The sequence below is a fragment of the Balearica regulorum genome, chromosome 9 (genome assembly GCF_011004875.1).
Source record: "Balearica regulorum gibbericeps isolate bBalReg1 chromosome 9, bBalReg1.pri, whole genome shotgun sequence".
Taxonomy (NCBI): domain Eukaryota; kingdom Metazoa; phylum Chordata; class Aves; order Gruiformes; family Gruidae; genus Balearica; species Balearica regulorum.
This window is the reverse complement of record NC_046192.1, coordinates 23098917-23116225: the sequence shown is the minus strand read 5'-3', so window position 1 is coordinate 23116225 and position 17309 is coordinate 23098917. Positions and strand designations below refer to the sequence as shown.

Sequence of the window (17309 nt, the reverse complement as noted above, 5' to 3'; positions counted from 1 at the left end):
AAGTTAATCCTAACTCTTTCCTAAGACACTAAAATAGTGCCTATAAAATAATTCTTTTCATTTTCTAAACCTTCAGTTATAGTTTGTAAACATACTTCTGTATTGGAAAATTCCCATAGTAATGCCTGATTCTACAGCAGCATTTGCATGAACTGCTCCATTACCTGTGCAAGTTCCTCTGGTGTTAGAGGATTTTATACCAACTTAACTCTATGCATCTGATAATCGAATAGTACAGATAACTTGTTGGCAGGTATGATACGATTTTGGAGAATCGAGCTGAAAATTGTAATAGTATGTAGGATCTGGAGTGATTCGTAACTCGAGGCTCTTTGCAGCACAAGTAAAATTTCACCCTTGTCCCTTCCCCCCCCCAAGAACCATTCCCCATTCCCTAACCATATTTATATCTAACTTAAATAAACATGGATTATCATTCCTCTAAGTACACTGCTCATCTATTTTTGTTTTCAGAATGCTTCAGAAGCAATTTTGCAGTTCCAAGGTTAGAGAGCTTTTTACGTGGCAGGAAAAGCTGCTGTGAAGAGTACGAGTTGCTGGAAATAAAAATGTGTTTTAAAACTAAATGAAAAATCTTGAACTTGCCGAGTTCCGCTCAGGACTTTGCAGTGTGCATGCACTCTCTAAGAAATAACAAGAATGTGTTTGTTCTTGGACTTTTGTGTGCAGGAGAGGAAGGACTTCACTGCTGTCACTGTTTCTATAGTGACAGCTCATTCTCAAGGCAGTATTGACATAAACTATTGTCAATCATTTATAGCGAGAACACTTAAAGGGAAAAATTAACTGTGTCTGAGTGTTTACAGGCTCGTCACAGTATATTATAAATTGTATGTGGAAGTTAATTCGCACTTGAGGTTTGCGTAGCTTACTGTACTATAAGATGCTGGTAAAATATCCTGATGTGGTGCACGGTTCTAGAAAATACCTGTTAACGGCCCTGGTTAATGGATTCAGCCTGGGATATTGGGGTATAAAATGTCTGTAAGCACATGATGTTGAGAAACTTCTATTTATCTTCAAGTGGGAAAAGTTAAATCATTGTAGCAATTTTTAACAGATGATCCCTTGTCTTTTATCATGTATGTTTTCATAATCAGAAGCCCAATTCTAAACAGAGTAACATATAAGGAAGTGTTTAGTTATGGCCACATCCTACCAAAATCACATTTGGGCCTGGCCTTCGTAGGAAAAATGCGTTAAGTTGGGAACCTGAGCGTGCAAGTTTCTGGCTTATCCCCATATATCGTGTACCACCACCAGCTAGTCCAGAATCAGACCTGCGGACTCGGCTGTGGCTTCTGCCTTGTCTAGCGATGGTACCAGCTGGAAAGATGGCAATACGACATGTTGTGCAAAGATGTGGGTTTCTCCTTTCGGCATTTCAGGAGATAATATATTTTTTTTCAGAGGACTCGTAGCCGGGGGTAGCCAGGCTAACCTCGAGAAGGCAACTGGTTCCTATCTGTTGGCCACGCGTTTGCTGTAGCAGGTCCCGGAAAGCGTCTTTAATTTGTTAGATCTTTTAAATTGCTGGCAGCCAGTGGGCGAGCTGGCATGGTGGGTAGCGAGCGTCGCTGGAAAGCCTGCCTAGTTCTCATCAGAGCGTCGTCAGAGTTTTGCCGTGAAGTATTTTGATTCTGGCAAACTCATGTTTTCTATAGGAAAATTTTTGTTGGAAAACTTCTGACTTGCTTCAGAGTCGCCGCTTACTGATTTGGCATAGTGATATCCTTTGTTTTGGGTGAAACTGTTAGAAAAGTGAAAATTTTGTGGTGCATCCAATCACTGTAAACATTTTTCTAAATGGATCTTTGTAGGACATTTTACATCCTCCAGAATTTCACTGAGATGTGGTTATAGTGTTATCACATGGGGCAGATTAAAATATTTTGTGACCACAAATTTATGGGTTAAAATCTCACTGTTTTTAATTTTTCAGAATTATTTATTTTATCTCAGATATGCCAGCATAAGTCTGTACACGTACATGTATATCTGTACACAGACCTATAGAAATGAGAGAGAGAAAGGAGGTAAAGCCTTAAAACATATGGTGTGGAACAATATTTCTATTACGCTGACACAGCAAAGTTTTCAGAAAAGATAATTTCCCTAATGAAAACTATATTGATTTAATGTAACTCAGATGGAGGGCAAAATGCAGAGTGACAAACCACACTTTTCAGAGAATTCTTTGTTGTTTTCTTTCGCCGTGGCTCTGGATTGTTGTATGATCGATTGAATCTTAGGTATTGAGGGAGAGTGATTTAGTGGTTAGAGAGCTGAGCATCACTACAATTTATTTCTTTTCCTGATTATTTCTCTTGCTGTTGATGTGGCAGTATCTGATAGTTTCTCTTCTTTGTGCTCCCCTGTAAAAGGGGGTATTATAACTTACAAGATAATGTACGATGGGGTTTAGAGGTTCTTTAATGCTGTTATGTGTGAGGTGTAATTTTTGATGCTAAGCTTCCTCCTGGCAAATAAATGAGGTGACTGTAATTCTGTTGTGCTAGGCTGTTCTGGGGTTCAACAGAAATTATTTAATGTTGCATGTTCAGTTTCTCTGGCTAAAAATAATAGCAGACATTTGTTGCCGACAAATCAAAACCTAACTTGCCTTCCAAGGCTGGGGTAACCTGGACATAAAGTTCAGAGTCCAGGAGCGTGATACAGAGAGTATGCAACATAAACTTCAGTGACTGCCGGCTTTTTCCGCAGAAAGGAAAGGAGGTGAGGAGCTCATGGTCAAAACTTGAATTCTTTGCTTTTGGAAAAAAATTACCGCATTAGGTCTTCAGGGATGCTGCAAATAAAGATAAGCTTATTGAAGACAGACATGTCTGAGGCATGAAGGTTTTGTTTGTTTTTTTTTTTCTTCTGAGTGCATCATCTTTCTGGGACAGAAACCCATTTCCAGGTCTGAAATAAAAGCAGCAGTCTTAGAAGTGACAGAGGAGTCGAGTAAAACTGCTCTGAGTTTAACACACTGAAGTTAACCTGTTAAATGCCTCGAGCAAATAAAGCAGCTAGTGCTGGAGGTGTGTTTCTCCAGGATGCTTTTCTCCTGGTATTTCCAAAACAGTTGCTGAACGTTGTTGCAATCTTAATGTTAACAAAGGCTTGTGGTAAACACTGCAGTTTGTAACCAGAAAGGTTGCTGAGTTGTAATTTCTGTAGACTTCCAAGGAAAATAACAATTTCTTTTATATTCTCCAGTGATACAATTTTCTCTAGATTATTTGCTTTTTTAGCCAGAGCCTATGATGTGTGCACATTTCGGTAGTTTCTTGATGGGTAACTGCATGAGCAAATACAAGGGAAAGAGATTGAGTCACGAGCCTGAGACCCATGAGAATAGATCAGAAGCCAGAATGATGCAGTGTTACAGGAGCAGGGCTTTCTTCAAGCAGTGGAGATTCTGAGTCACCAGGACAAATTGTTTTCATTATTTTTTATTTTTTTTAAATTGTGTGCTGGGAGGGCTAATGCACAAACTCGCATGACCCGGTGAGTTGTTTTCCTCACTGTTAGCCAAATACCGTTGGATGCGCAGCAATACGGACCCCAGGTATTCCTGTCCCTCCATCGCCACTGCCGTTGTCGGCAGCGCTGCCTGATCGACGGGATCACTGAAACGGCTTAGAAATAAAAAAGATGCCGTTCACTGCTTGACCTCATAAGCAGTTTGATTTGGAGCAGCCGAAGGGATGGGAAAGAGGTTTGGGTGGAGGAACATCTCATGCTGCAGGATCTGCCAAAGGCAGCATCACCATGACCGTGGTCGAGGGTCCCAGGGCTGGCCTGGAGGTTGGGCAGTCGCAACCTCTCCAAGGCAGCGGTGGGACACTATCTGCTGGATAGATCTGACTCTTGGGTGTATTTTTGCTTGTTTTAGCTTGTCATCCTTTTATCCTTTCACTCAGCTGGAGGAGCTTTCCAGGGTTGGCTCGGGTGGAAGTGAGGAGGAAGAAAAGGGAGAATGTGCCTGGGGATTTCTTCCTCCTTTTGACAGAGAAGCACTTTTGTTGCGGGTGCAACACACAAGTTGCACAGTTGTATCAGCATGCGGGTTCTGGGGCGTAGAAATTCCATTCAAACTTGAGAGAGATTTTGAACAGAAATGGTGGTTTCTACCTTAGAACATGAACATTTGATAATTGTTTAGGTACAAAAATGCTATGAAGAGTGATTATTACTCTTTTTTTAATGCTCAAAAATAATTTAAATGAAACAAGGTGGGTGAGGTTTGTGTTTTAATCAGATTAAGTCGAGGCTGCTGTGCTCCCCGTTCTGTTAGCACATCCCCTCCTGCGGCCGCGGGCCCCAAAGTTACCACTCGGAATTTTGCTTTCTGAAAATTGTATGTATTTTTTAAAATAACACACTATATATATATATATATATAATCTTAGCTGCCACTTGCCCTCCCTCCCCTTGCTTTGTAAGGAGAAACGCTGTAATACTGAATTTGGACTCTTCCCTTACTAACTGAGATGTTAGATCCCAACAACGGAGTTGAAGTACCAAAAAATTGAAATCGTTCAGAAGACTTTTTTTTTTTTCCACCCAAAGATTGTTAAGAGGAAATCAAGAGCATTCCTTGAATAGTCGCAGAGTGGCTGAATCCCTTCTCCCCGCACCCCGCTCGCTTTCTGCAAATTCCAGACCCTGTGGATGGGGTTGTCACGGCCGGCGTAATCCCTCCGGGAACCCCGTTAGCCTGGGAAGGGCCTCAGCAATGGGATTATTCCAATGGAACTGCACCTGTAACTTTTTGCTTATATGTTTGAAAACTTTTTAATAACTTCTTTTAATAATTTTTTAATAACATGATACCAAACTGTATGTTGTTCCTCTAAATATTTCTCAGTGACAAATACCTGCAGAGTGATGGCCGGTTGGAATGCTTACTCCCTGGAGGATAGGGGTTTTTCTAACCTCTATTAACGACACGATGAATGTTTTGAATAGTAAATTAATTTCACAGTTGATATAGCCAGCAAGAAACTCCCTTTATTGCATTTGAAAATTCAGAATATTTCTATGGAGAAATGGTCCTGGATCCATTTTCTTAAAAATTAGAAGTGTTTTGTTAATAATTAGAATTTAGGTAATTGTGCAATATTTGTTTTTCATCAGCAGTTAATTTATACAGGAAAGAAAGAGTCTAATTCTCCCTGCTATGTCATGCTACATGATTAGGATTGTTTATCTGGGGACACAGGAAAACAAGAATTAATGGTTTATTTTTTGAAGGATGTAATGCTGTCGTTAGCCAAGAGGCGTGTTTTAAAACACAACTCAACTAAGGTGCTCCTTGCAGTGGCTCAGCTTAGAACTATGAGAAATGAAGTGAAAACGAGGGGAGGATGATGGAGCCCTTCAAGCATAACCTGTTGAATCACAGCCTTTCCTATCACCTTCAGTGTTTATAAATGAAAGCAGGCTGTGAAAAAGCAAGTTAGTGCCTTCTCTGGGACAGCCAACCTGTAGTTGAGAGCTACAGAAAGTGTCTGCTGGAGTAGAAGAGGTGAGGAGGAACCAAAGTCAACGTAAGCAGCTTTTTGTGCCTCGCTGGGGTTCATGTGGCTCTGCTGGGCTTTGTGGTGGGATTTCAGCATCTTCCTTTTGGTTTGGCATTGACTGCAAGAGGTGCAGAGAACAGCAGCAAAGAAAATCGGGGGTCTGTAAAAGTGAGCTATGAGAAAAGCTTGAAAAATGGGGTTTTGTCTGGCCTATGGACGGGCAGGTGGAAGGGAGATAGGGCAAAGCGAAGGGGGGCGGATGGAGGCCTTCATATGAGGCTGTTGGGAAGGAGGTAGTAGAAGGCTCTTCTGTCTGCTCTTGAACAGACAAAAATTTTGAAGGCAGGGAATTCAAGTTGGACACACTTCCAGTGCAAAGGCAGGTAGGCAATGGAGGACACTAGCTGGGGACTCCCTGGAGCTTTGGTCACTGGAGATGCTGATGAAGCAACATGGGTCAGGAGAGGCTCAGGTAGAGCTGGCCCTCCCTGGGGAGAGCTGTGCTCCTGCAGCTCCCTCTTGAAAGGAAACGCTTTGTCTGCTGCGCTCCGGCTCAGAAGAATGATACTCTGGTTGAGGCTGCTCTACTTAAGATGCAGCTTTTTATTTTTTAACTCTTAACGAGTGGCTTCGGGATTACCGAACCACTGTGAAGGAAGGAGGAGATGGCTCTGTCTGCTGTGAGCGAAGCTCAGCTGGGAAACCCCTGGGCTTGCCGAGGGCATCTCCGAGCACTTAACATTTCAGCTTGCTTTTTCTCCCCAAGCTATTCTGGTGTAAGTGCAATACTGTAATAAAACTCCCAACAGAGGGACAGAAAATATTTAATATCTTGAAATGTGCTTTTGATACTTATGGGGAAAAAAATTTAAAAATATGTACATTTTATATTTATATAATGTACTTCTACTCCAGGGAGATGGCAGTTTGCCACAGCCTCACAAAACAGCCCAGCACATACCTGAGTGCCGATGGTGCTGATGATTCTCCTTCCCTCCCTACCCTGACGTGATAAAGACTGCTTATTTGTGGCAGGTGATATTAATTGCTATGTTTTTGATGAGCACATTCAAATAGAGAATTTTAGATGATTGACTGAAGTCCAGGATCCAAACATGCCGTGAACAAAACTCGTCAGCCCCTGTCACGACGACTGGTGGCACGGTGTCAGTGCTAGGTGGGCGATAGGATTGAAAGTTTGCTGCAGTTTTCGCTGGCGGGATGATATTTCTCGCTGTGGGTGGACAGGTAAAGAATAGCCATCACCTAATTGCTGCCTCGTTTGGGGCAGGCAGAAAAGAACGTACTGTGTAACTTTATTGTTGGCTAGGTTTTGGGTCTGTTGCTGATTGTACAGTCCTTTTGGTGTTGCCATGGGAATGCAATAATTATATTATGAATAATTGGAGCATTTTCTTTTGCTGCTGCAGAAAACTGGTGTTGTATAATTATCGCTACCTTTAATGGAAGCTGTGCTCAAAGCCAATTGTTTAGCATTTGTATAAACCTGTTGCAGAGAACAAAACTTTTTGCAAGTGAATGCCATTTTATAAATGTGCCAGAAAGCGAACACATGGACGCGCGCTCCCCAAAAGGCGTTTACGTCATTAGAATGTGGTGAAGAGCTGCCTCAAAACTGCAAAGGCAAAATAAAGTCCATAGCTGAACTTCCACCCTTACAACGTTCTTGTGGCTTGTTGTTTGTCTTTCTACACATACATAACCTCTGTTGATATCAGACAATTAGTGTTGTCTCATGTGTAAGTCTCATTTGATGACATCCATTTCCCCTGAAGCTCTAGCAGTGGTTCTGTAGGTCTGGTGGGAAGCTCAGTTCCAGGGCTGTCGGCGCAGCTGGAGGATGCTAATCCTTCTGTTGCTGTTCAAAGCTTTGGCAGTGTCAAAACCTGATGCGTGAGACTTTTTGATTCTAAAGTGAAGCCTGATGCCGATGGAGATCTTCCATCATTTGCATGGGTCGGCAGTAGGCAGTCGATGAGTTTCTCCCATTTCTGAATTCAGCTTTATGGTTTCCTTTTTTGTTTCAGAGCCTCCCGCAAGGGACAGGCTGCAGTTTTCTGTGCAATGCCTCTTCTGTCTCACCTTTCTTGGTAGTGCCGTTCTCCTGGTCATCCACAGACTTTCTGGCGTATTTCTATCACAAAACAAAGGGTTATGCAAAGGAAAAAAAGCTAGTAGATGTGAGGAAGACCTTCCCTCCCCCCCCCCCAATAGAGTATTTTTCTATGTGATAACCTACCAGTCTTTAGCAGCCTGAAGATTTATTCAGGCTTAAGTATTGTCTTATGACCTAAAGCCTATTCTGGGTTTGTGTCCAGTTACGTTCCCACAAGCTTCCTGTGTGACCCCGCACCAGGCATTTCATTTCTTTGTCCCACATTTTGCTTGTGAAGCGAAGAGAATAACAACCCCAGTCCAGCCAGATGTTCTGGGGATTCGTGAGTCCTTGTGGGGTAACGTGGTCCTGGGTCACAGAAATGCTTTTGTGCTCCTGCTTCAAATGTCAGGATGTCATCTTGGGCTAACGTTCATCACGAAATGAATGTCTCTCCAGTTTCAGGCTATTGTGTTGTGGCTTGTGTGCTAATGGATTAATTTCAGATGTTTTCAACGTAGTTGGTTGTTCTTTTTGTTTCCAATGTAGTCCTAATTTATTTAACAGTATTTGCCATTCAAGTCAACTGATTTTAGACAGATGTTTGTCTCTTGTGTTTTAGTCTAGACATCTATGATTTACAATCTGCAGCCCATCTGGTGAATTGCCATGGGAGTATGCTTATTTTCAGTGCTTGAAGTATTGCAACATACTCTTTGCAAGTGTTTTTGCAGTAGCGGCTGATCAGCCAACCACCAGAAAAGGTTTATTTTAGCAAAAGAATCCAACCTGTTTGTTCAGATTAGGGCAGCAAAATACTCCATTTGTATTCACAACCACAACAAATGTTCTGCTCCAAAATATTGCCCGTAAATTGAAACTCTAGAAGAATATATAGGCCTATTTTAAAAGAGAAACCAAACCCACCTGGGAATGTAGAACAGCAAGAGACCTGAAGAATCCATCTCATCCATCTCCATACTCTGCGGCTCAACAAGTGTACTGGTCTAACCTTTTCTAGATACTTCAGCGAGCTTTATATTGTCAGGGTTTCTTGTAACGCGTAAGCTTAATCGTCGTTGCCGCAGATCGTGGTTGGCAGTGCTCGGTCCCTGACGTAGGACAGCCCTCCGCTGCAGGACCAGGTCCTTGTCCCCAGGAGCCTCCCGCTCCCCTTCCAGCCCGCGGCAGGAGGAGAAGCTGTTGGCGCACAAGGGGACGATGTACCGGGCTGTTGAAGCAGCCTGTTGACCTCATCTGGATTCTCCTCCGCGTATTAAACTGGTGATGTGTGATGAACTGAGAAACCACGGTGCAGGATGGCACGTGAGGTCCTGCAGGTGAGGAGTGGGACAACCCTCAGGATTGGGACAGCGCTCTCAGGATAAGTATCTCAAAATGCAATGCACGTAATGTTTGAAACGACAGCTGTTTGATGTGTGGAAATATTAATTCATAGTTCTGTGAGGGATAAAAATGAACATTTAACCTACCTTCCTCTTCAAATTCATATGCAGTAGTACTTCTGCGTAACAGCCTGAAATACTGTGATAGCTTTGGACAGGGCATCTTTGGTGCAACTGATATATTTTAGTTCATTTCCTGTTTTTATGAGTTACTGTATTATTTCTAGAATATGCCCCAAACCAGAATACAACATGTGGGAGACACATTGCAAAAGAACATGCTGCCGAGTAGGAATCTCTTAGATTAAAGCGTAATGCTGTTGTTTAACTACAAATTGAATGTACTGGAGCCTCCCGCTGTGTGTAGCAGGTCAAATAGCAAGCACAGGTAAAATAAACCGTTTTCAAGAGTCTCCAGTGTAAACAGCAAAGGTGCCGTCATGTAAATAAGCCAGAAAATGCTCCGGGAGCTGTCTGCTTGATGCGTTTGGCACAAATTTCTGAGTATTTTGATTTGATGTTGGGTTGAGTGAGTTTGCCTGCACATGTTGAAAACATCAGTCAAAGCCAGCCTCCGGACTGGATGTTATTGTAGGGCTGTGGCTGTAAGATCCAAGTACTGAACGCGTCATTCAAGTGTACGTGATTTGTAGTTTAATGTTAATAATGATAAAATGCACCAAAACTTGGTGAGACCAATGTATTTTTTTATAACTTGAATTATTTTTTTAAATGCTTATGACAAATTAAATTGATAATCTGGGATCGGACAGAGGGTAAAGAACTGTTATAAATTGTGACTTCTAGTGTAGTCACGGTATTTAGAGAGTATATTGAAAAAACATAAAGCAGTCATAGAAGTTGCAAAGGAGTTTAAGAAGCACATTTTACCTACATCAGAAGTGCTTCGATCTCCACTTTGACACCCCGTGTTTGAATGTACAGATTGGGGTAACTGTGGTCAATGGCTAAACCATGCAGGTGCGTTCGGGCTGATACTTTTTTGGATGTTTCATTTGCATTTCAGTAGGCATTTGATGCCAGATCCAAGATCATTGGAAATCCATGGAGTCTTTTTTTCTGTTAAACTTGAGGGGTTTGTAATGGTTTTGTACTAGTCTTACAAGATGAAGGAATTACTTCATGCTACTAAACTGTGGTCTGAACAGAAATTAAACAGCTGAGGTGCCAGACAATGCGAACAGACGTGTGGTAGGCATCCTTTTGTTCACATTCTTATGTGTAGATGACGTCGTCTTAAAAAAAGTAAAAATATGTATGCACAAGCAGTATAAAACTCTCTATATGCTGCCTTCTTCAGGCACGAGCTGGTGCCATGGGGATGGCCAAGTGGTGGATGCTTTCGTTAACCGTATGGCTTGATAAGCAGTATTGATAATGTTATTTTTGCACCTTTCACAACCCCACCTATGGCAGGTTGAATGCAGCATAGGAGAGATTTTTTTCTGATATTTCAGACCTCTCCAAAGGTATCTTTTAAAGCTGTCATTTTATTCCCTCAAGCACATAATATTATAAAAGCTGCTCCTTCTTTTCCCTCTTAATGTGGAGTTGCTTTAATTATGAATTTACACTCATCTAAGGACAAAGTATTTGGATCTTGATCAATAGCAGATTTAAGACCCTGTGTCTTAGTAACTTCAGCACCCAGGAGATGACTCTTCCTCTGCCTTTTACCATATGTGAGCAAGAATTAACTTAGCATCTGAATTAGCTCTTCTCCAGGAGAGATTGCACCTCAAAATTGTGGTGATATTTATACTCGAAAGCTCTTTACAGCCTACTTTAAAGGTTTTTATAAAGTGGTCTGACACAATCGTGTTAGCTTGTGCTCACAAGCAGTTTTGGGCTGTGCCCAAAAGGCTAGGGAAAATGCTCGCCACACCTCTGCTGCAAAGGAAGGAAGATGATGGAAGAATCCAGGATTTTTTTTGTTGTTTTGTTTTCCTTGTCATCACCTGGTTTGGTCCGTAAGCTGCTTTGAGAATAACCAAGTGGAAGGAGAAGACACGTGTGCCTGACAGCGACAGGGAGCCTGTTTGTGCTTATTTTATTGAGGAAATTGTTCCGCAACAGCTGCTCATCCATGTGAAAATGCAAACCCTTGGGTCCTGGCCAAGGTCAGCAAGCCCTGGGTCATTTGTTTTAGCAAAGCAGGCCAATTTGCCCTTTAATTATCTTTCCTTTTCGTTCGGTCACACCTCTTGCTCCATAGATTTACTTCCTGAGAAGCACCCTATGTGAAAGATGTAATACCAGTTTTGTTGTGAATCAGAGGGAGGCATAATTTTTCATGGATTACTTATAACTGTTAAGCTTTATAAAATATAATGCATTTACCTGGCTGGATTTAATTTTCTACTTAGCTAGTGCAGTAGGTTCTTGTTATTAAAATGTACAGACTTCTTAAATTTCAAAGTAAAAATGGCCAAATCACTGAATTTCATATTGTTTCTCAGCTAATGCAAGTATCGCGGTGTGAAATGGGAAATTGGTACGTGTTTGCAAGAAATAGGGCTGAGAAATTCCTGAACTTCAGAGAGTTTTCAGTAACTGGTCTCAGAATGGGAACTTTATACCGAAGCTAGGCAGGGTTTGCTCTTAGTAGTAAGCTGCACAAAATGGTCAGCAGAAACATGGAGTAAAACGCATGCCCATGTGCTCGAGCTGGATGCGAAAAATACTCTACACTAGACATAATTTAGTAATAAAGTAAGAAAAGCAATGCTCTATAAGCACTAAGGAAAGGAAAATAATGTGGTAAAATTACTTGTTTGCCCTGTGATTCTATGTGGAAAGAAAGAACTAAGAAAGATGCATTGCTATAGCTGGAAGAACTGAAATGATAGATTTTGGCTTCTATAATTTAAAGGAAAAAACCTGATTTAAACTACAGCAATCTTTAATGCATGCATAAAAGGTCACTCAGGAACGAGAAAAAAAAGCATACCTAATCCAAAACTGGTGTTATACAAGAATTTTGAAAGTGTCATGGATTGCAACCAAGGCTATAAATTAGCCTTGGAAACCTTGGGACAGAAGTTTCTCAAGTAGATTGTGACATTATTCCTGAAGGAATAAAAATGACCAGAAGATGTGACGATCTCTCCGTGCCAGAAGCATCCTCCTGGCAGGAGAGGGGGGAGGCAGAGACGGGAGGGAGACCTGCTTTAATCTGCAGCCTCACGCGATAGACCACGATACAAGGAGGAAGAGAATAATTACCAGTTTTGTTAGGCTACTCGTGCAGGTGTTTTTTAAAAAGGCAATAGATTTGCAAAACCTTTTTGGTCATCTAAAATGGTTAACATAATGAGCTTCCACACCGTCGGAGGAGTGACAGAGCAGCACAAAAGAGGGAGCATGTGGCTTGGAAGAGGAGGACGGGCTCTTACTGGGGTGTCAAGCTGTTAATTGGCTCTGCCACAATATGAGACTGAGTTGCTGCTTTTACTGTCCCTTGATTATTAACACGTGTTAGAAATAGGAAAACTTTGTGCTCTTGCTGCTAGAGACAAGTGTGATCTGTCACCTGCGCGGCTGATGGGCTACGGTGCTGTCAGCCTGGTGGCTCCTCTGCTTTTCCTCTTGCTTCAGAGGTTGGGAATCATTTCCTTGCACCTGCATTTTGGATGGTTTTGGGGCTGCATTTTGGGGCAGCCCTCCAGAAGCTGATGGAGGTGCTCTGTATTTACGGTGTTGGAGCTCGGGGTGGAATTTGGCCTCTTGCTTTGTCAGCAGAGGTGGCCAAAGCTCTTCTGGCTCAGTTTCGTTATGAACTCAGGAGACAGCCTTGGTTTGTTAACAGGTTCAAAAAGTATTGAAATGAGCTCACTTCAGTGTACAGCATCCATGTTAGAATGGACTGACTTTTTCTCATTTAAATTAAATTTGGTATTGAACAACGAGCTTCAATTAAAACTTGCAAATCTCTGTTTCCCTAGAGGACCCATTACTTATATCTAACTTGTGAATACAAGCAATTGAGGAACATCCTTCTCTAAATGTCAGCTTTTTAACAGTTCAAAAATATTTGACACAACCAAAAATACTGAAAACCTAACCTCAAAAGGTATGGTTTTGTTTTAATGTTAATCGGGGAGTGGTTTCACTGCAAGAATAATCTTTAATAATTCCTGGGACTCATCATGCTGTGGAGGTGGGGTCTGTATTTTACTCACTACCACTGGAAGTTGTTTTGGTACCGTTGATGAGAGGGATGAAATAATGTATGCTAAAGTCATTTGGCTAGCCTTGAAATCAAAGCACTGGAAACAAAATCTAGCTGCAAATCACTGGGCTGTCATTCTTTTAAAACCTGTTATCCAAATGACTTTAACAGTTTGTGGGTCATACGCAAGGTTAAGAATCATCTTGCACAGTGCACGTTTTGATGATAAAACACAATTTTTTTTTTTGTTTTATTGGAATGGAAGTGTTACAGTCAACAGTATCGGTGTGGGAGTTTGATTTCTTCCTGCAAGTAGATCGCTACTCCATATGAGCAATTGGCACAAGGTTTAGGACAGATACGAGGCATGCTGAGCAAAGTGTTGCTCAGTTGTCATATAGAGACTCTGCTCTGTATGTAGAAACTCCCAATCTGTTCCATTTTTAAATGTTTTTCCAAGTCAGAGTACCTATTTTTGAGAAAGACTGGCTAGGGCCAACACGACTGTAAGTAGATAGCGTTTTGTTGAGGGGCTGAAACAGGTTAAACATGAAAGCCTTATTCTATTTAAGCAGTGTTTACATGTAATATTTAAATTATTGTCTGCTTAAATGGTGAACTTGGGATTTTTGATTTTATAATGACTTTTTTTCTTGCAGTTTTTCAGGTTTGAGAAATCACTGGCAAGAAATGAGTCGCATAACAACGTTAACTATTCATTTTACCTAATCTCAGGCATGTGCCATCCTGAAGAACTGAACAACACTTGATAATCCCGTGGGGATTGAATCCCCAAAAAAGTATCACTGTGTGTTTATCGGTATTGTCTGATACATGTAGACATGCTGTCCAGCTTACTGTGGAGTGAAACTTGGCAGTGTATGTAGACCAAAGTAGATTCGGAGAGAAATAAAAAAATCGTATTCCTCAAAAGAAATTTGCAGAGATTTTTTTTTGATAGGGAAAACACATTTACTCAAATAATATTTCTGTAAAGTTCTTTCTGAATCAATTGCCACTTCATATTTTTGATGGGTTTATATAGAGCCTTTTAGATGGCATCTTCCCCCCAATAATTGCTTACCGCTTACGGTGAAAATTTTTTTCGTTCAGACTAATATTTTTTACTATCTGGGGAGACAAATAATGTTGAAATGGCTATAGAAGAAGATGAGGGGGGAGGCTGAAGGAATATGAGCTGAATAAGAAGGAGAGGTAATAATGACTTTTTTTTTTTCCTTATTGGGGCTGTAATATAGGTAAAGTTCCCTACATAGTGAAGTATAGGGAAGTATGAAGAGCAGCAGAACCACACACCTAAAATGACTTCTTTAAATTTAAACTTTGGAGTTTCCATGTGCTTAATACACTTGATGATAAATTACCATATTTCAAATCTAAATGTGACTATTAAAAACTGTATGTGCTGATTAGACTATAAATAACTGGGTAGAGAAAATGAACCAAGATCAGAGAAGATATAAATAACTCGGATGGGTTCCTGTGTGTAACTTGAATTTTGAGAGGTTGGGAAGTCCTGCTTATTGTACAATAAGCATCCTGAAGAGTGTCAACATGTAAATGGACAGGGAATGACTTTTTGATAATTTTATGTGGACTGTTTCTGCTGATGTCAGACTGGGGCTCACGTTGTTGCTGGGAATTTCATTAGATTTGTCTAAACTTCAGGAGCAGTCACTCCTAAAGGCCATCACATCCCATCTGTGCCTGAAGTCCGTCGTGTGTTTTAGTGTTTAGCTAGAATGTGATACGGTTTGGAGATGTTAGATGGCTTCTCCATCAGAGAAGGTTATGAAGTTATCTTTTGTGGTGTTAGTCAAAGCTAAAATTCAATTTGCAATAACAAGGAGCGGAGTTCTCTCTGAACTCTTCTCAAGAGTTTGACCATGACTGGTTTCTTAGCCCGTGGCAAATGAACTAATAACAGGTAGTGTGAACATGTTAATATGTAGTAAGGAAGCAATGAAATTAACTTTTCTTTTTCAAAGTAGTAAACTCTCATTGCAGACATCAGACAGATGTTTGGGGGTTCGTTTTACTGACTGCTCTGTGTGATGTTCCCGATTTTAATGGTTGCATCAATGAGCAATTGAGCGGACTGTTTCCATTTTATCTGGACGCTTTCTTTTAGCTGTGAGGCTCTGTTTGCAAAAGTCGAACGGTTATGGCACTTGCTTTGTTATACTTGTACTCAGTGCCTCAAAATTTAACTTGCATGTTCAGGGCTGGATTTCGGAGTGGAAACCATAAGCTTCTTGCTTGTATAACCACATTCCAAGGTTAGTCTGAATAGCTGAGATAATGAATTTGGTCTTTGTGCATTCTTAAATAGATAGATAGTTTTTCACATATGTGATTTTTTTTTTTTCCTTCCCCCTACAATTGGACGCTTTCCTTGGGAGCTGCCTAATTCCAGGCTGCACAGTTTCTGCTTTGTTCTCTGCTCCCATGCCTTCGACAAGAATAACTTAACCAGATTTCAATATAGGAATTGTGGGCTGCTAAAGGACATATTGTGTTACTGCTTAATGCTGTATAAGTTGATCAGTGGGTAATATAAAGTCTATGTTTTAGCTGTTTTATGATGAAAATATTATTTCAACAGAATATATGGTAAAGTCATTGAACAATGATCTTATTCTCAGAATGATGGCACAAGGCATTTTCCATATACCAGAAATTAGTGGAGCTGCTCATTTTGTTATTGCAGGCTTCAAAAATAAAGCTATTTTTAGCCTTTTCTGAGCAATTGTGCAATTTTTTTACATGGAAAAAGCTCATATCTTATTTCTCTCTTTCTGTTAGGACCAGCAGAGGTTCCCATGGTGTCACCCAATGGATCTATTCCCCCTATTCATGTGCCTCCCGGTTATATCTCACAGGTATGCTTCCTGAAAAATTAAAATGTATATAAAAGTGATAGTATTGATCCATATAGAGAAGTCTACTTGATTGAAGTTTAATTTAGAAATATTAATGAAAACTATAATACACACATTTTCATACCCCTCCTTACCGACAGTACACGCATGTGTGCACCTTCACACATGGGTATGTACACCAGTTGGGGTTTTTTTAACACGAGCTAAAGCTGTGCATACAGATTGAGCCTGTATGTACAATTTCTTTCCCTCTGTGAGGGGAATCGAAGTCCGTGTTGTTAGGTGATGCCTTCAGTTCTAGTGTGACGGTCAGAAGGGGTAGGAGACTGGTGGAAGTGAGAGAAGGAGCCACTGTAGCAATAAAATATGCTGTTGATCCTCAGCATCATCCCAGCAGAAATCCTGCGGCATATAAATAAGTGGGGGGGTTGGTTTGTTTTCAAGAATAAATGTGATTTAATTATCTATTTATGGAAAAAAATGGAAAAAGCTTTTCACAAAGCTGTTAGGTTTTGGAACTCTTGAACAGCTACTGCTCTTCTATGTAAATAACCACTTCAGATTACCAGATTGTTTGTGTTCCTTCCATCTTCTGCAAAGCTTAGACTCTTCTTGAAGTAAGGAGGAGGAAAAAAAAGAAAGGCTGATGTAAGGCAGAATAGCTGTGAACAATACAATAAATCCAATAATTTCACCACTTTCATTGAGACCTGGACTGGACTGAAAGCTTCATTAAAAGTATAGAAAGTATTTCAGAGATCCTTGATGAACAGCATAAGAACTTTTGATACATATGTTTTGACATCTTGTTAAGCAGAAAATGGATGATGTCCTGGAATTCCTTCCCCTCTCCAGGAAACATGTGAGCTTGTGTAATTCTGAAAAATTGTGGATGGCATCATACTTAACCCACAAAATAGCGCAATCGCTCTGTGGTATTTTAACTTATGAACAGAGTGAAAACATGCCTCAAGTACGGGGAACACTGCTGGCCAGCCTAGGAGAGAGGGCACGCAGGGCGGCAGGGTGGTCCAGCTTCCTCCTGCTCCTCCAGCATCCCAAGGTGGGTGGCTGGGGTGCGCTTTGAGACAGCGATGCAGTGTTGTTTGATACTCCTCATGCACTCACCTAATTTAACAA

The 17309-nt window shown here is 41.0% G+C and overlaps 1 protein-coding gene across 3 annotated transcripts in view; it reads left to right on the top strand.

Moving 5' to 3' along the window:
* The window catches only part of FNDC3B (fibronectin type III domain containing 3B), a 203903-nt gene that overhangs the window by 84823 nt on the left and 101771 nt on the right, over positions 1-17309 (top strand). For all 3 annotated transcript variants that reach the window (XM_075761549.1, XM_075761547.1, XM_075761548.1), the window contains exon 4: positions 16093-16169. In XM_075761549.1, coding sequence (XP_075617664.1) covers positions 16093-16169 — 77 coding nt within the window. The remainder of the gene's footprint in view (positions 1-16092; positions 16170-17309) is intronic.